General features: G+C 38.4%; 1 protein-coding gene across 4 annotated transcripts in view; it reads right to left on the minus strand.

Moving 5' to 3' along the window:
- The window catches only part of CCPG1 (cell cycle progression 1), a 1059961-nt gene that overhangs the window by 530484 nt on the left and 508764 nt on the right, over nt 1–20713 (minus strand). For all 4 annotated transcript variants that reach the window (XM_044078956.1, XM_044078958.1, XM_044078957.1 and 1 more), the window contains exon 4: nt 15751–15830. In XM_044078956.1, coding sequence (XP_043934891.1) covers nt 15751–15830 — 80 coding nt within the window. The remainder of the gene's footprint in view (nt 1–15750; nt 15831–20713) is intronic.

Genomic DNA, 20713 nt, shown 5'->3' on the forward strand with positions numbered 1-20713 from the left:
GGCATAGCTAGGGCTGGGCGAGAGGGGCCACTGCCCCAAGTACAAAGTCTCGGTGGTGCGTTCAGCTAATCCAGATATTTACTACATTACCAGCTTTTAAAACCTGGTATTGCATTTGCAGTGAAGACTTGAACCTGAGCACTGCAGAACTCGGTGTGTGGTCTAAACAGTAGCAACTGCTTCCTACATTGTAGCAAACAATTTGCTACAGTTGACAAGTTAGAAATATTTTTTAAACTAAAATCTGAGTGCTATAACGCTCTGTGCAGGCAGGGTAGAATATAAACTTTGGCAACTGTTTGCTCCATTTGCAGCAAGCAGTTTGCAACAGTTTAAAAGATTTTTTTAACTAAAACATGAAGGAAATAGTGAGCCATGTAGACAGGATATAAACTGTAGCAACTGTTTGCTACATCTATAAGCAAGCAGTTTGCTACAGTTTATAAGATATTCTTATGCACTTATTTGTTTAGTTTTCAGTCTACCTTACCCCCATTCCCCTCTACTTCTATTTTTATTCTAAATGAAGCTCCACCCTACCTCATCTAGCTAACCAATCATCATTCTTATTACAAGCATCTCCCTAGCTTTACTGTCAAGGCTATACAATCTCTACTGTCCTAACTGATCATCCCACATTACAAGCCTAATCCCATCATTAAATTTATCTGTAAAAACCTCAATTAGCTAACACTAACAGCACCAGATTAATATCCCTCTGCCTAATACTCTACACAAAACACTACCAACACTTCACTAACTGATAATGCCTCTACCTAGTCTTACTTTATGTATTCTTCTTAGCCTCACATTCCTAACCTATTACTCAAATCTCACAACTACAATAATCATCCCACCAACACTTAAACTCAAAAACTCCTATAAACACCCCAAGGACAGTAGCTAGTCTCTTCCAGGACACTCCTTACCTCCACTACAAAACTAAACTATTCAGTACACCCCAAAATAGCGTAAAATTATGCCCCCCGGCAAAATCAACACAAGCAGGTATGTACACTTACTACAAAATATCAAATCAATCCATGTAGATGGAAACATTCATCCCAATACTGGACCTGATACCCGCCACTCAGATAAAAATAACAGAAAAATAAAACAGACCACCCAAACTATACTACCTTACTGCTCACTGACCAGTTAACTTTCTTTACCATAAATACCAGAAGCATAAGATACAAAATTACTGAGCTATGTACTTGAAATGCCTGCAATAAACCCACTATCCTGGCCATAAATGGAATGTGGCTAAAACCTTACATCAGTGATACTGAAATCCTCCCATTTGGTTAAAATACAATATGAAATGACTGCTTAAAAGAAAAAGGTGGTGGTGTCACATTAATGTTCCCAAACCACTACAACCCAACAGCATACAATGCTCCTATACCACAACTCAACAAAGCTGAACTTATTACAGTCCTAAACTAAACAAAAGAAAATATGCTTAATAACATTATATATTCCCCCAGGTGACAATATCACATGATTACAAGAAACCCTATACTGGACCTCAATTGATATACCTTGTGAAAAAATAATACCAGCAGATGTAAATATAAACTGGCTTGAACTTACATCTACTACCCCAAAATCTACTACTAACCTATTTGGCTTTAAACAACTCGTACAGGATTCAACACATATCACTAAAAACTCAAATTCTTTACTAGACTGGATTCTTGTATCTAGCCCCAATACATTTCATGAATCCAGTACCTTATCTAACTCTCTCAGTGGCTGCTCTCCAGCCTATACAAAATGATTTACAAAAAATATCTCTAAACAATAAGCAGTAAAAACTATATGAAACCTAAGTAAATTTAACCCAGACACATTCACTGCAAGCAATGCACTCACCATTCATCTGGAACATACAAATATTCCTCAACATTCTTAATAAATGGCTTCCAAGATAGCTGCACATTGAGTAACTGTTAAGAGAAAAAGTTTTAAAACATACTGTTATTTGTCTCTTTCTCCCATCTAGCAAAATGAATATGCTATTTGCTGAAGTGTTGGTAAGAAAAGGTCATTGAACCATGTTTATTAAAGATGGGCTTTACCTATGATAGATGTAGTTTGCTTATGAACTTGAATAACATCTGTTTTATATACGTCTGAATAAAGAAAGCTAACTGCAGTTAAATGAAAGCTTGGTAAAAGGACGCACGGCTGAGTACTGAAGCAGGCTGTGTGCCCTGGAAAATTCCAGCTACCACTGTTGAACTCTGTACCTTTTTGAACATTCTGTACTAACTGTGGTTTTGAGGTAAACATTCTTTTCAAAAGTAATTTGTGATCCTAGATGTTTTTCATAGCCAACTGTCAACTGTCAGAAATGTAACAAAAACTATTTTGGCTAGTGACAGGAAAGTATAAAAGTTGATGTCAGTAAACAAGCTGATCAGATTGAGATCATCTTGGCCAACATGCTGCTGTAATCTGGTTAGCTGCAAATAAAGAAGTTTTTCATCACCTGAGGCAGATGTGACTCGCTTGAATTTTTTCTTCTGACAGTAACAGCTTAATTCTAGCTCTCCCACTATGAAAAGAGAAACTTAGCATAGAAAGCCAATGGACCTAGACTTCTGGGTTAAATTAGTAAGTGTACTGCCTGGATGCCAGGAAAAAGAAATATAGAAGACCTGAAGGAAAATCAACTGCAAAAGTCAATGAAAAAAATTCTAACTGGGAAAGGTACCATAGCTGTTCAACAAAAAGCAGTGCAAGTTCCAGACATGACTTCCAGTAACATAGAGGAAAGTATAAGGCAACTGCACAGAGACCTGAATAAAATAAATGAAACACTGATGGAGTATATCAATACAAACAATAAAAGGGTGGAAAAAATGGAAGAAGCTTTAAACAGATATTCAGATAAGGTGAAAAAAAGCAAAACGGTCAAAATGAAGAAAAGGCTGACTGAATGAGAGTGCACAAGACAGGTTTCAAAAAATAAAAGAATTAGAATTCAGAGCATGCACGGAAAATGTGAGATTTTCTGCTGCACCTGAGAAGCTGAAATAGACTGTACTAATTTTATGAAAGCACAACTGAGCAACTGGACTGGTATTCCACAACAGGAATTATTAACTGAAAGGCAAACTGTGTGTACGCTTCAAACCCAGCTATGAGAAAACAACCTAGATGTTTAATAGTAAACTACTTCAACAGCAGGAGGAATTGATGCTGACAAAACTGGTAGAGGGACAAAATACTAAAAGTGGGAGGATAGAGTGTTTGTGGGAATGACAATTCATGTACAGCAGGCAGACGGAATAAATTTATCCCATTATTCAGTCAATGCCAAGAAGCAGGAGTAAGATTCAGACTGCTGTATCCAGCTATCTTCAAAATATTTTTCCTTGGAGGAACAAACTCAGTTTTTGATGAAGTACATGCCAAGGAAGAAATACAAAAGTGTGTTCAACAAAAAGTGAGCTGTGAAACAGGAGATTCTGCTTCTTGTTCTTTTGGTAATAAAGAGCACAGAGAAACTGTGCCAGTGAAACATTTCCAGTGTTTCAATGGAAAATGCTTGAGAGAGGGAAACAAAGCACAAGAGTTGACTAGAAGAATCTAGAGTGTGCTGGAAATGAAGCAGATAGGGGGTTTGGGAGAATGACATGAACAGGAATAGAACAAGAAAATCTAGAAATATTGGATCTTCTTGGACTCTTAAACTTGTAGGGGACTCTAAAGCATATGCCCTACTTTTTGTCATTAATGTTTGGTGAATAAAATCAGTAACTTGGAAACTGACAAACATGGGATTAAAAAGCAATAATTACATTTGTGAAACATGACAGAATAAGAAAATCTGGAAATATTGGACTTTTTTGGACTTTGTTAACTTGTAGGGGACTTTAAAGCATACGCCCTACTTCATGTCATTAATGTTCGGAAAAATACTCAGGAGAGGGAAACTGGAGAGAGAAAGCCGACCAAGTAAAACAAAACTTTTTCTTAAAAGTGCTATTTAAATAGTCCATGATTTTCTTTGCATGTTAAAAATAACTGAAAAAAATTACTTTATAAGGTAATGGGGATGCTAGTGTAAATAGGTGCTTCTATTTTTTATTTATTTATTTATCCCTTCTCTCTTTCTCCTTATTCAGTTTTAAAAAATGTAGGCACTGCAATGTAAAAAATTTGGTTAAAAGAGTATGACAAAATAAAAATTTGTTTGCCTTTTCTCATTCTGGAATAGGGGAATGACTGAGCCAAGGCCATTAGCTTAATCTAATAACACATTTTAAGAGAAAGCAAGTAAATAAAAAAGAATATTGAATATTATAAGGCTTTTTTTAGTAAACAGTTTTCTGTCTGGTTCTCATGTCTCTAGCAATCTGATAAAGAGAAATGGTTTGGGGAAAAGGTTTTCTGAAAGCATTCAAGCATTTTCCCAGCTGAGAGAGCTATAAAGACAAGCCAAAACTAGACAGTACTTAACAGAACCTCAGGCTATACCAAGCGTCTTAGCATGGATACCCTTTCTTTTAGGTTAGCTCGAGTCTCTGTGTGTGGCTGTCAGCTTGGAACATTTGTTCCTATTAGGAGGGTAAAACTTCAATATTTGAAGATATACATAGTTTTGTGCATTACTACTAAGTTAATAGGTTTTAGGGGGTACTGGGTGTGTCAGTGTGTGTGTATTTTTGTTTGAGGGTTTTCAATAAAACAAAAAGTTCTATAAGATGTGACATAGGCTCAAATGGAGATGACAAGAAACAACTGTATAAAAGATTAACCTAGGCTCAAATGGAGATGACAAGAAACAACTGTATAAAAGATTAACCTATCAAACAGCACATGCATGCAACACAAAAGCTGAAACTAGACATTTAAAAAAGTTGTTATACATAAAAGGTGGGAATAATCTCTCAAGAATATGATGCTTTCTATAATGTTTTTAAACATTAATGGTCTCATAGATAAACACAAAAAACAGGGTAGTAAACTATATTAGAAAAATGTAAAGTGAACAAAACTATGCTAGATAAGACACACTTGGAAAGAACTGAAAATGTGAATATGATAAAGAAAGGTTTTCAGGATGGTTATTCAGTGGAATACTAGGACAAAGGAAGACATGATTACTTATATTAATTGCAAAAGATGCTTCACTAGTAACAGAAGAGGATAAAAAAGATAACAGCTGATTTGTAGTACTAAGGGGCTAATGGCAAGGGAGGAGGATTATACTGGCATGTATTTATATTCCACTGAAAGCTGCTATAATTGAGCTTAAGAAAATTTTGTGCGAAATAATCAGCTTTCAGCAGGTATTACTACTTATAGGTGGGGACAGGAATTTGATTTGCAATATTGAAGATTTGCCTAGTGGGCCCAGAAGGGAAAATGTAACAAAGGAGGGTAGATTTTTTAAAAAAAATTATGAAAATATTTGGCATGGAAGATGTGAATTCAGTACTAGGAGTTCAGAGTGAATTTACTATTATTCCCCAAGATACAAAAATTGGGCTAGGCTAGACATAATTTGCATATCACAGAAACGTGCATTTAATTGAAGGTCTTGATATGTACCTAATAACTATTTCATATCATGCGCCAATAATAACTAAAATAAAAACCCAGGGTAATAAAATAAAAATGAGACATTGGCACCTTCCCACCTATCTGTTGAAAAAAGAGGAATTTAAGGAATGGCTAGTGGAAATTATTCAGGAGCTATTGGAGAAGATAATTTCATCTGAAAATACACCTAGGGAGTGGGATAAAAGTACAGTGGATTTCAAAAATAGGGTGGAAATAAGAGAGAGAGTTGTGGTTAAGAAGTAACAAGAATTATTTACAGGGACTGTATTGCAAAACAGGGGGAATCTCACAGAACAAGAGGAGCAGCAACTGCAGAATGCTAACCAAAAAATAAGGGATTACCTCCATAATATGCATGGATTTAGAAAGATTGCTGTTAAGCAACTGTTTTTTGATAACTCTGCAGCACAAAAACGTTTAGCACAATGACTCAGGCAACAGAAAGTAGAAAGGGCTGCCACCAAGCTTAGGGAGCCTATAACAAGGAAGATATCAAATGATCCTGTAGAAGTATTAGAAATATTTCAGAAATTCTACAAAAGTCTGTATATAGAAGAGAAATACAGAAATCAAGAAAAGGTACAAATAGAAATGTTTATGGAAGAATTAAATATGCCAAGATATGAGATAGGATAGGAGGAGATGAGATAAAATTAGTGATGTATAACTGGTCTGCAGGAAAGTCCCCTGGAATGGATGGTATTCCTGTGAAAGTCTGGAAGCTAGGTAGCAAAAAAATTTATAAAGATCTGGAAGGTTTTGTTTAACAATATTTTATGAGGAGGAGATGCACCAACATCCTGGGGGAAAGTGGTGGCAGTTGTAATACCTAAAGAGGGAACAGGTGCATCAGATCCAGTTTCATACAAGCCTATTTCAATACTAAACCATGATTATAAAGTGTTTGTCTATAATGGCAAAAGTGATGGCAAAATTGATAGAATTTTTCAATGTGGTTTTGTGGAGGGGAGGCAAACATTTGACAACATTAACAGAACACTGATGATCCAGAGGGAAGCAGAATGTAAGAAAATGCCACTGTTGGTGGGAGTTGATGCACAGAAAGTATTTGACGGAGTAAACTAGGACTTTATTCCCTTCATTCCCTGATAAAATTATAAGGTTGATTAGAAGGACATATGAGGGATTGGAGATGGAAATTAAAGTGGGTGGGGGTGAGCTATGATACAGAATCAGAATTGCCTAGACACAGTAAGGCCTTGCTGAGTCCAATTATGATGGCTGCCACGAAAGCAATTACTAGAAAATGGAAATCAAAGTCTAAACCAACTGTATTAGAAGTAGCAAAGATAGTAACAGAGATAAAACAACTGGAATTGGTATCTTTAGAAAAGGGTAGGAGCAAATTACATAGAAATAAAAGAAAAGTGTGGGATCAATATATGCAGAAGAGGTATGAGGTTTAAAAGAGGGCAGGAACTGAATGAGCTATGTAATGGTTAACTGACAATGATGGGATATATTATAAGTTAGACATAATATTTGCAGCTACAGTTGTGTCGGAATGGTTTGTAATGTATAATCCTTGCAACTGAGACTGTGTTGGTATGACTTATTTTCATTTACATAAATGTAAAATTCCCTATGAAATACATGTTAATTTAATAAAGGTTTTTTTTTTGTTTTAAAAAAAAAACATTCTTATTAAAATAGCAACCCCCAAGGAACAAGAGAATAAAAATAAATGATGCTTCTCTGGTTAATTAATACTAGTAGAAAATTAATGCAGAACATAGAGAAAGCTTGGAGAAACGGGCAAAAAAAAAATCTCAAAACCTCCCATATAAAATACTATATAACCATGCCAAACAACAAATAACATTGGACAAAAAATGAACCAATACATTTCCAGAATAGTTGCAAAATATATTCCAAAAAATCTGGTCAACAATCAACAAAATATTACAACTTGGGCAAAAACATAATCCCAATCGATCTCCAAACTGCACTGCAATGGCTCATGTAACACAGTTTGATAACTATTTCATAGATAAGAGTTGGATCCATTACAAAGGGTTTTAACTCAATCCAACTTTACTCAGCTGAACAATCCCAAACTACTTCTACATTCAACCTTTAGATAGTGCCTAAAACCACTATCAAACTTCTGCTAGACAAGAAGAAAGTTTGCTCTACCCCTGCAGATAATTTACCTAGTCAGTTTCTAAAAATAGCAGTTAGTAGCATAGCCTACCCCATTTCCATACACATAAACAGATCTACACAAGACTCATACTTCCCCCAAGCTCTGGAAAAGGGCAGGGTACAGAAACAGGAACTAAATGGATGGGCAGAAGGGATGTGGGTGTCGTGCATCTGGCCACCTGGTTGGTGTGGCAATAGAAAGAACATCTTTTTTGGCTCTTCATTGGAGGGGCAGGGAGACAGGTAATAAAGATACAGTAAAGATTTTTTTTTCCTCTTCACCTGAAGAGCTGAGGAGATGGGGCACTGGTTCATAGTATCAGCACAGGGCGCTAGCTGAGCCAGCTACACTTCTGATATGGAACATCAGCAGGTATCAGAGATAATGAAGAGAGCAGGCAGATCACGATCAATATGTTACCCCTAGTAATGTATCCTCATCTGAGACGCTGAAAACATTATGACAGACTAAATAAGTACAGACAAGCATAGGACTCTGTGCAGCCAAGAAACCAGACTGCTACAGAAATTAATTCCTTTCTTTTGTGCTTGAGAGCACTGTGAATACAACGAAGCTCCAGTAAAATGGATGCCCTGTACTGTAGCTAAAAATGATGTGGGCCCACCTAGCGGGACATCTGAACACCCAGCTGAATACTGGAATGAAAGTGCTGTTCACAAGATGTCAGAGGAATGCAAATTCCAAGGGAAAAAAAATCAATTTCCAAACTGGACAGCTACTAATAAAACTAAAAGACATTTAAGCAACACCTACAGTCCTCACAATAACCCAATGGGGAGTACCTTGTACTGAAGAAACAGGTTCTACAAAGAAGAAGAAACCTTAGACTGATATGATAGACTGCCATCATGCCGATCAAGCCAATCTTGCAACACATGTGGAAAAAGGGGAAAGAATAGCTTCACTATGGAATTCAAAACTTGGCCTTAATACGAAGGCTGAAAGTATGCGGATATACAGACTGGTCTGAACCTGCTGATCTTCCTGGGGAGAACAGGACTATGCACAAAAAGAACCCCAAATCCTCCTATTAGAAATGACTCAATTGCTCCCACATTGACTGAAGGTGTGCTTAAATAACCAGTTTAGTAGATACCTAACCATTTAGCAAAAGCCTGTGTAGCCCACACCACACTGCCAGAAACTTAAAATACTGAACATCCAACAGTATAAGAATTTCCCATATTGCTAGGAAGCACAAAAATATGCCCTTACCCTTTTCCCAATTTAGACAACAATGAGAAAAACACTCCAGACTTGTGTGATAAACAGCAAGGGTTGACCACTTTGGTAACTTGGCAGGTGGATCTAAAGGTACATGAGAAAAACCGCAAGGCCAGTGAGAGAATACACTGCACACAAAAATAAAGTTAAAAAAGTGTTTTTTTTTAATAAAATGAGCAGATACTCTAGTGCCTTGGCAAATACAGCCTTCTAGAAGTTAACATAATAAAGAAAAGCACTGCTATAAATACAAGATTCATTTAAAACAATTATGTAATTAGCAAATCAAAACTCATCAATTACAAAAGGCCTTTCCAGTTACATTCCTTATTTAAGCCCTTAGGTGCTAATGTATTGTATTTAAAAATGAAAATTGTTTCTTTATAAAGTAATTTATTCTTCAATGCTACAATGTCCCTTGCACAAACCTGTTCCAAAATACATGCTTTTAAATCAATAAACTCCCCTTCATGAACTAAATTAAAATGCATAGCCACTGGATTATCAACATTTTTATTTTTTATATCTCTAATGTGCTCTTGCCGTCTCACCTTAAAAATTATTTTTGTCTCGCCTATATAAAAAGAATTACAGGAGTAGGAGAGTGCACATATTACTCCTTTTGTAAGACAAGTGTAAGATGCTGAAGGACAATATTTTACCCCATTAATTTTATCAAAAGATCTCACAATATGCCTATATACTGAGCATTTCCGCAGGGGATAGTTCCCCAATCCATTCAGTAGCCTATCCAAATTGTCACTAGGGGTAAAAAATACATTATGTACCACCATATCCCTGATATTTGTACCTCTTCTATTTGATATAAATTTTTTAACACCATTTTTATTATTTTATTATTGTATTATTTTGTGGTCTATTGGATCTAAAGGTACATGTCTGCTTTGGTGTAGTACAGCCTTCACCTTCTGTAGGAGTGTTGTCACTGATGATGGACTAAAGTGGCAGCATAAAGCTTTGCTACTATACAACAGATTTTGTTCTGTTGCTGACAATCCTAAACACATTACTGCTTTATCCCTGAAGTGCTTCTTTGTAGTGGGTGAAGTCTTCCCCAAACAGAGGTAATGTAAGGGTATGCATGCTAGAGGACAGCAAAGATTGTATTATGTGCAAATCAGACAACGTGGTAACTCACAATGTTGGCAGTCATCACCTGGAATCTGACCACCTCTGCTGACTCATTCTCCACCATTTGGTCTGGTTTAAATCTGTTAAACGCCTTATCCAACAGTCAGGATTAAAACAGACTAACCAGTGATTTACACTGGTTAAAAATAACACAATTCCAATTTTATCAGATGAAATTCCGGGTCTTATATCTATGATTAAATGTAAACTTCCAGTCGTCATTATTACTCCATTATAATTGTAGTGCATCTAAACATATACAAAACTGAAATAGATTCTACATACAGAACACTAAATAAAGCAAAGTAACAGTTTTATACAAAATACATATAAGGAAAAAATATAAGCTATGATGAATGAATGTGTGGGCCTAAAATGCATTGAAGTCTTGTGGGTTTTCCAGTTCTCTGATGGTCCAAAACATGGGATTTTCCCTAAAGAAATGGAAATCAATATACACAGTCATACAGTTCAAAACCCTAACTGTTAAGGCTGATGGTACAAATACTTGCTTTATGAATCTGTAGTGAACCAGAGGCATGGACACCATTTAAAGGGGAAAAACTGTGTGCCTAAGGGACTATAGGTGTCTTTCTAGTGTTATCCATCTATACTGAAAGAGGTAATGATCTCCCTGTTACAGAAGAAGCTGTCTTTGAATGCAAACTTCCTCAAGAATTAACAACCCTAGCTTAAACCTTCCATTTGTTTGAAAGGTTCCTTCAAAGATGGTCTAAGCTCAGTTGTACATCACATGGTTATTGGACCCTTGTTAGCTTGGCTTTAGATTAAAGCAGAGCACAGAGGCAACCCTCAATGATCAATAACTCCTGATGGTGAGGGATCAAAGCCAATATTCATTTTGGTCCCACATTGTCTCTTAGCAATTTCCGATACTGAGAAACACAACATCCATCTCAAATGTCTAAGACTGCACTGTGGTTACTGAGATACTGTTATTGATTGCTCTGCCTCTGACCTCTTGATATGTACAGAAGGGCCAGTCTAAATTTATTGGGCCTTCACTCTCTGGACTGCTGTGGACTCCACAGTTTGATTTTAGCTCCCCTGCTAACTGTGCTCATGTTACCACTCAGGAAGAATGTTGTAATGAAAGGTGGTTTTCTTTTATCAGTTATATGCAGATTTATATTTTATTTATTTGACATTTGTTTGTCCAACTGGGATAATATCCCATTTTCAGTAGAGGCCTGGGGAGAAAAACACACTGACTTAAGATGGTTACAGTTAAAGACATTACAAAGCCTAAGCTCAATTATTCCTCCCTTTCTGCAGACAGTAAGCTATAATTTGCAGCTTTACAGGGCTGCTTGGATTTGAACACAGAGCGGACGATCCCACGATGATCTGAAGCTCAGACTAGCCAAGACTGAAGCAATGTTTGTTCACACCACTGTTCATCCATTTCATTCTGCTCTCCCCATACATTACATATCAGAAGAATCCATTTCAGCCTGCATTTTATATGAAAAATCTGGCCACTGTTCTTAACAAAAGGGTGACAATGAAGGATCAAGTGAACAACACTTTATTCTATTTAAAAACCTCAGGATAGTGGTTCATGCCCTGGTTTTGTCCTGACTAGACTACTGCAATGCTCTGCAAACCTTGGCCCTTTAGATGGCGATCTGGTTCACTTGTGGTAGATTCAGATTTCTATGGCAAAGTTACTGACCAGCTCGACTTGGTTGTGTCATGTTACACCTCCTCTGTGTCATTTGCGCTGGCTGCCAGTCGCAGCCAGATGTGCGTTTAAGACTCTCACCTTCCTTGCCTACAAGGACTTTGGTTCTGGTCATCTGAAAGGCCTGTTGACTGTTGACACCTTATATCCATGCTAAGCAGCTTAAGTCACATGCAAGTGTTTTCTAGCTGTACCAAATGTTTATGTTGAAGATACCAGAGAGGACTTGTTTCACCTGCCTTGCCCCCCCTCCCATTCCTTTTGAATAAGGCACTTTCCTTGATTTGGGAATGCAAGTGAGAGTCATCTTAAGAGACCCATGAGTGAGATAATGTTTTAAGAGAGTCTACTATGACCTATACTAGGATACTTATTTTCTCTTTAGAAAAGGTAAGTTCACCTCTTCTTCCTCAAAACACCATTAGATGAATGCCATCTTAATCAGTTCCACCATTTCAGAAAAAAAAAATTGAACCCTGAGATCATGATCCAGATAATGGCTTCTAAAGGTCAAGTGGCCACAGTGCAAATTTCTGCAATAGAAGCATTCTTAAAGCAAGCCCTGGAAGCATCCAAACCTTTACTGTAGTGGGCTTTAACTGCAACACTCAACTACAGGTCGATCATCAAGTAATAGAAAAAGAATGTAGCTGGCAGTCCACTTGGAAACTGAAAGCCCCCTACAGAACAAAGAAAATCAAAAACCAGTCTGTCTTTGCAAACTCGTGCATCTACGTCAGGCAACACACATGAGCTGTACAATGGAAATCAATGGAGTAAAGAACTCTCTTCCCAGAGTTTCTGCCTCAGTAAACAAAATAGGCATGAAGTGACCTGGTTCAAGGAAATTACAGAAAACACCTTCAGAAGGAAATGATTAATTTCCTAGATAACACAAGAGTTTTACCAAAGTCAAGACAGTTCTCCACGTGAATGCCCTGAATCTTGGAGATCCAACACACAAATGCCTGCAACCAAGAAAACATCTATCCTAAGCTAAGCCGCGGTCAGTATAAATTAAATTTATCAAAATAAATTACAGTGATGACACTCGAATTTTCAGAAGGGATGAGCCAGTGCCAATCCTCAAAAAATGCAGCCTCACCTCTTTCCTGCTAGACCTTGGTCATGACTCAAGTAGCATGAAGGGTAGGGATGAACAAAATACCAGAAATAAATGCCAGCTCAAAATGCACAATTTATTCTTAGCGTTTCCGTTCGCTCACAATGAAGGAACTTCTTCAGACATCAAAGCACAGGACTGAACAAATTAAATAACACTTTTTGAAGACACGAACCACAAATCCCAGCCAGTACTTGAATCCAAAAAGCAATTTGTAATCCAATATATATATATACACATCTGATGAAGTAGCATCGCTATGAAAGTGCTTATGTTCCTGGTTCTTTGGTTGTTCTATATTAAAAGGAAAGTTTTATTGGAAACATCTGCGGTCCTTGGATTCTTACGTATCTGTTGTGTGGATTACAATTTAAATAACACAGTTAATTATGACATCATGACCTCTACCAAGCACAAATACAACCCCTAAAACCATTTAAAGAAATATATACAATACATGAGTATGCATATATTACAATATATATACATATCTATGTACATTAAAATTCACATACTGAAAAAAATAAATTAAAAAATAAATAAAAACATTTATATCACTGTCAATATTTTTATCTAGTTAAAGCTTTTAATTTTAAGACACATTTTAAAGTAGTATCATTTAAGTCAGGGAAGGAAAAAGCATGAGTCTTCAACAGCTAAAATAACTCCCTCTCCTCTAGTCTTAATGACCACGGTCCCCCCTAGGGCTAACTTCTACTTTTTCAACAATAGTGTAGTGAAAGCAGTGATCAGCTTGTTCCAATATGTGTCTTGCTAAAGCATTATTTTTATCCTGTTTGCTGATGGCATACCGGCGCTCATGGATCCTTTGTTTGAAATGCCTCTCCATTTTCCCAATGTAGAATACGGGGCATTGTTGGCATCTTGCTAGATAAATAACTCCCTTTGTGTTACAATCATATTTCCCTGCCAAGGTAAATTTCAGGTTTCCTATATTCACTGAGCAGGTTATTTCTACGTATTTACATATAGAGCATCTGCCACACTTTTTCATGTCCTTACTGGGAATGTAGGGCCTTATTTTTTTTTATTTAATAATGATTTCAAGTTAAAACCCTTTCTAAAAATGATCCTTAGTTCTAGTCCAAGTTTGTTCTTTACATTACTGTCATCAGTTATCAGGGCCCAATTTTTACTTAATATGTTCCCAAGGTCAATGGCATCAGTTGAAAAAGTGGTTAGAAAGCTGATTTTATAATCAATTTTCTCAGTAGTTTCACCCCTCCCACTAGGAATAATCCTTGAAATTGTTTTTTCCTCAGGTGAAACTAACTCTTTATTCAATATGGGTAAGAACTGTCCTGATTCTCTTTTCCTCCCAACCTCATTAATGATCTCATCCAGCAAAAAAAGAGGGATAACCTCTCATAAAAAACATCCCTTTTAAATCATCACACTCTATGTTATCATCTGAATCTAGAGTTGTCATTCTGGCTGCTCTGACCACCTGGCCTTTTACCACAGCCTTTTTCTGATGAAAGGGGTGGTTGCTGCTGAAGTAGAGGAAGTCATTTGAATATGTAGGCTTTCTGTAAATTTTAGCTATATACCTACTATTGTTTGTGTCTTTTGATAATAAGACATCCAAATATGGGATTGCTTGAGTCTCAAAATGAAACATGAAATCCAAAAAATGTGCCATGTTACATAAGACTTGTATGAATTCTGTGACATATCCTAAGTCCCCCTCAAATAATAGAAACATATCGTCCAGGTACCTAGTGTACCAACGGACTCTCTTGTTGTACATTTCATGTTGGAAAAATATCTGTTTTTCCCAGTGGGCCATTACACAATTGGCACAGGCTCCCCCACAAGCTGAGCTCATCGCCACACCTGTTTTTTTGAAGGAACAGATCTCAATCAAAGTAGAAATAATTATTAGTAAGAATAAACTCCAATAGGTATAAAATCAAATCTATTTCATCCCCCGGTGCTCCCTTACCCAACAGGAATTCCCTTGTCTATTTCATCCCTAGCTCTTGTGGAATGACCGTATAGAGATCCTTGACATCTATCGTCAAAAAATTATATTCTTGGTTGAATTCTAAATTGTTCATAGATTCTAAAAAACTCCAAGAGTCCTTACAAATTTTGGCCTCTGTGTCAAGATATTTCTTTAATTTCTGGTCCACAGACTTTGCACAAGCATATGAGATGGAATTCCTACCATCTATAATAGGTCTAAATGGTGACTTATGGATACCTTTGTGTATCTTGGGAATTCCAAATAAAATGGGTGTAACAGGTGCTGTTATGTCTAAATAGTTGTGTGTTTACATCTATGTAACCTTCAAGGAACAAATGAATACAATTTCTAACATTTTGATATGCCTTGTTCATTTAGTTTAGTGAGACACACTCATATGCCTCATTTTCAAGTGTGGCTCTAATTTTAATCTTGTAATTCATAATTAACTGTCTTATTTAAATTGTTCAGTACTGTGCTTTGTTGTCTGAAGAAGTTCCTTCATTGTGAGTGAACGAAAGCGCTAACAATAAATTGTGGATTTTCAGCTGGCATTTATTTCTGGTATTTTATTCAACTGTTGGTGGTATTCATTTTTCTAAGTGAGTAGGGAGATGAATAGACAAGCTACACATTATGCATGGTCTACAGAAGTTTACCAAACTTTGGTAAGCTAACCATAGTAAAACAAAGTAACATGAATTGGCTGATAACCAACTGAGCATTAAAAGAACACAAGGGAAAATTAAAACATTAGCTGGAACCAAATGTCTAAAAATGCAATTCACCTCAGGAGTAGCTTCAATGTCTGAAATCACTGGGACTGGAATGACTTCTATGGATGATCCTGCTACACTGTTATCTTCAGCTGAAAAGAAAAAAACAAACATGTTTTAAAAAGATGCTACAGTCGCCAACAAACACATACATATGAATATACATATGAAAAAGATATACACATAAATTAAGAAGTCTGGACTGGTTTGCAGACCCTAAAGTCTTAAATTTCGTATGATTTCATACATTGAACCAATACACAGAGGTGCACTTAAGTTTCAAGATGATGACAACCCCTCAGAACACTTGTCTCTAATTGTTTTACTAAATACTTAATTGTATCTCATATTCTACGGGAAAAGAGGCTGCACCCCTTACTGTGACGCAGGTGACCATAGCAGACGTGGTGGGCGTTACCTGTGCCAGTGGTGTAGCAGGACAAAGCCATGACTACAGCCCAGGTGACCAGAGTTAAAACAGCAGCTTTGGTGCTTGATGGCACCAGCAGGGAGAATAGCCATGTCTGTCCTGGGATGTAGGTATGCAAGTTTGGAGCACACACATATTCTGACATTACTGGTGGAAACTGGGGGAACGACCACATGGTGCTACCTGTGGTTAGATGGGGCAGTCTTGCTAGTGTAAGCGCCTTGTGAGAGTGGAAGGGGGTCCAGCACTGAGTGGGTATGGCATAATGGTTATGGTCTTTGCTTTACAGACACAAGGCACAGAGTTTGATTCTGACCTTGGATTGTTGGCAAGGCTTAAAGTGATGTCAGTTAGCCTAGTATTCACTTATGAACCTATGAACGGCACACCGCATCAACAGGGTGCAAGCGAGTTTGCGCATCATGGGACATAGAAAGCAATCCTCAGTGGCAATAAAATGATGCCTCAGTTTCCTCACTGGCCCAAAATATGGGTTAGAGTAGCCCAGTGGCGACTAAGGAGGGCTTGGCAGATCTTGTGGATGAGGAGAGGCCCTAGGGACAGCTGACAGCTAGCTGCAAGGAGCCAAAAATAGACTAAAAAAAGCAGTGGGTCATGTAAAGAGAAGCAGGTTTGGGGGATGGATTAATGAATTAGCAACCAGTGGCCAGATTTTTTTATTATGAGAGAAGGGAGTGGAGTCACCCACTTCAGAACCATCACCTGGTGGGAATCATAAGTTTTATTCCATGCCACTCCACTGAATGTGCTGGCAGAGTCTGCATGAGTAATGCAAGTCTGAAGACATTGCTGTAGGTGTGGAAATGCAAGTGGACTGAGCACTTGTGAGTAATACGGACGCTATATACTTAACACAACACTGGATCCTTTTCATCCAGGTCCATCTGATATGACTTCTGAGTATTGCACTGCTTGTCAGATCCAAACCAGCCATTAGGAAGTGCTCCAGTGCCTTGAGCTCCTTCAAACTTTCCCATAATCTTGGTGAAATTCTCCCGTCAGACTGGGTGTGCAATATGGTGACTGAGAATACTAGGAGTAATGGATATGACTTGTAACAAATCCAGAAAGTGGCCATTTCAAAGAAGAATGATGGCAGGGATGCAGTAGATCCTCTCTCCATCAATTCTAGGACTCTGCCACAGATAAGGACATCTGAAGAGGATTGTGGGGAGCCCTCTCTCTCATCCAAGTCACTCTCACATGCAAGAGACTCTGAAGGGGAGTCTACGTGTTTTCTTTTATACAATTTCTTCCTGAGGATCTCCAGATGTAACCAACTGGACTCACCAAAAGCTTCAGCATGCACTTGCTATGCCCTGTCTCTAGGAGTCATGATAAAATGGACTGAAGAGCTGACAGAAGGGTATAAAAGGGATGGAGTCAGTACCAATAAAGTTCTGTGACTAGCCTGAGGAGAAGCTATCATCCTCTCCACTGCCATCAAGTCGGGTGCAGAATGCAATGACAGTGCCATTGCCACCCCCAGAACCATCTCAGTCCGAACAAAACAAAAGTGAACGGCACCAAAGATGGGACCCTGACACCAAGGATCTGGAAGCCCCTGAGACAGAGACAAAGCAGATGTCTCAAACTCTGAGGACTCTAACACAGAGAATGGTTCCAAATGAATTGTCAATAAAGACTGTGGTGAGGCCTCAATATCAACCATTTGTTGATGAGTGGATCTCTCACACAGAGGTGGAAGAGTCGAGTATATCAGACATGTTACTGCTGGTGCACGAGGTAGGAGCACCTGTCGGTGCTAATCGACAAGATCTGGCTGGACAGTCTGCTCCGATGCCACCAATGCAGAAAAAGACACCATGGAAGGATATAAGAGTGTGTGTGTTGGGGGGGGGGGGGGCAGGCAACCCAATCTTCCCTAGGAAAGGATAGGGTGGAATGATGCCCAGCTCTATTGGAGTCTTCAAAAGTGCTCTCATTATGAGCTCCCAATCTACATCTGATGTGCTTTAAAGGAATGTACAGACCTTAAGGAAGTAGTGGAAGAAGGTCATATGTTCATAGATTGGTACTAGGCTATCGGCCCTAGGGCCTATACAAGCCTAGCCACAACAATTCCCTGGATATTTCTTCCCACAATATTTATTTCTCTGGACCCCTGTCTAGCAGGGTGACTGACATGATCCTGGGGTGAATTTCCCATCTCCCATCCAATCATCAAGGTTCCTTTTGAAGAGGGCCAAGGAGGCGCTCTGCTTGACATGCATGGGCAGTCTATTCCAGTGTATGGGGAGTCTCTAGGTCAGGAACCTATACCTCCAGCATGTTTGTGATGACAAGGTTTAGATCCCTGGAGCGTGTGGCTCTGAGGGATTGGGATTTCTTTAAGTGGAGCATGTCCAACAGCTCAGGGTTTGACATGGCCTTGTATGTTAAGCAGAGATCACCTCTGAGTAGATGATATGCCACAGAGTATAGCTGGAGTTTTTTTTTTTTTTTTAGACGGCCAGCAAATGGCATCTGCTGTAGGCCTGTGATTCCTTTAGTGAGGTATTTCTGTGGCCTTTCCAGCTGTTGCAGAAGTCTTGTGAGGTACATACCAAATGGGGCATTATACTCTATAATGGTTCTAATGAGGGATGAGAACAGTGGGACAATGACCTCCTTTTTTCTGGATGAAAAGCCCTTAGTGATGAGGTGTGCCACATAGAAGGATTTCCTGACTGTTGTGGTAATGTGGTTATCGAAAGTGAGACCACTGTCCACCTGTGTCTCCAAGTCTCTCATCACCCTTTCAATATTTAGTGTACTGACACCTATGTGGCAATTCATGGGTACATGTTTTTTTCCAAAGGGGATAACTATACATTTCTTGGCATTAAGCTTGAGCCCATGGCTCTGGCACCAGGCATCTATTTCTGTAAGGCCCTTTTGCAGAATATCCACATCATTTGGGGATTCAATAATGGCTCCCAGTTTGCAGTCATCTGCGAACTTTGTTAGCCAGAGTCTCTTAGTGTTGGCCTGTACTCCAGAGAAGTAGATGCCAAACAAGAGTGGTCCCAGGACTGAACCCTGAGGTACTCCACTTGTCACTTGTCTGGAGCTGGATTTGGAGTCGGCTACTTTTACAGTCTGGGTTCTGTCAGTAAGCAGTTGGAAACCCATCAAGTGACGTAGAGATTCATGCCCAGCTTAGTAAGTTTATCTATGATTCCAGAGTGGGGGATGGTGTCAAAGGCCTTGGCGAGGTCCAGATAGGCTGTGTGGACCGCCTTTCCCTCATCCACAGCTCTAGAGACTGATTCGAAGAAGTCAATCAGGTTCAGGAGACAAGATCGGCCCTTCACAAACCCAAACTGGGTGGGGTCCAGTGTTTGAAGGTTGCCAATATCTTTGTTTATAAGTTCCATGATAATGCGTTCCATGCCCTTGCAGATCAGGCTCATCAGACTGATGGGACAGTAGTTCCTGGGATCCAAGGTGGATCCCCCCTTGTGGAGTGGGATAACTGTAGCTGTGCTCCACTCAGTGGGCACGAAGCCTGAGGTGAGGCTATGATTAAACATGACACTTAGGTGAGGTGCCAGTTCATTTTGCAGTTCAGTCATAATGTGAAAATTCCCACTCAAAAGAGTTTGCTGCAGGATTTAAAGAGGAATTTAGCCCTAATCATAATAGTTTCCATCACTGGAGCTTTTTTCTTCAGAGCTGAAGAGGGAGGAATTTCCCCTTCTAAGCATCTTGGGTTAGAAGACCGTTCCTGCCTCATCAGCCTTGCATTTTTTATATTCCCTTTTCCTTCTTCTCTTTCCTCTTCTCTACTTTGCCAGAGGTATCTGCAGGAAATAGTCCTTTAATAATTAACTTATTCTTCTCATCCAATAAGGACCTGGGTCCAAAATCTTTACAGAGGGCACAATCAACTTTTAAATGCTTTGGCCCTAAGCAACCTACACACAAATCATTACTATCTTAAGGTGGGATTTTATGCTATACTTAAAGGTTTTATCCATACCTAAGAAAATACTACAGATAGCAAGAAATAAAGAAAAAAATCCAAGATACATTACACCTTTTTTATGGTGAGAACACACTAAATCAACTACCTAAACGTTGTGAAGAAACTGATGCAATAAAATAAGAATTTAGACTAACTAGCAAGAAAGTTATTGTGGTGCGTGAAGTACACTGATTACACTCCAATATACGTAAAAAAAAAACAAATCAGTTAAGTGCTACAGTGGTGAGCAACCCAACCATAACAAATAAGCAGCCGGGGCCCCCGCTTATGTTGTTAAGGTCAGGTATAGCATCAGACTGTAAAATCTGTTTGTACTGACCAGCAAATGACCGCAACTGAACAAATATTAGTTTCTGGTAGCTGTACATACCAATAACATGTCCCTATGTTTCTCTAATGAAATTAGAAAGTTGCTAGAATAACAGGATGTGTTAGGACATATTTTCTGAAAGATATGAACTCAAACTCAAATGTAACTCATTATTTAGTGATTTCAATCCTCAGTGGTTTGTCCAAAAAACACAAATTTTATG

This window comes from Protopterus annectens, chromosome 7.part1, assembly GCF_019279795.1.
Source record: "Protopterus annectens isolate FY-2018-M chromosome 7.part1, PAN1.0, whole genome shotgun sequence".
In the NCBI taxonomy this organism is placed as follows: Eukaryota; Metazoa; Chordata; order Ceratodontiformes; family Protopteridae; genus Protopterus; species Protopterus annectens.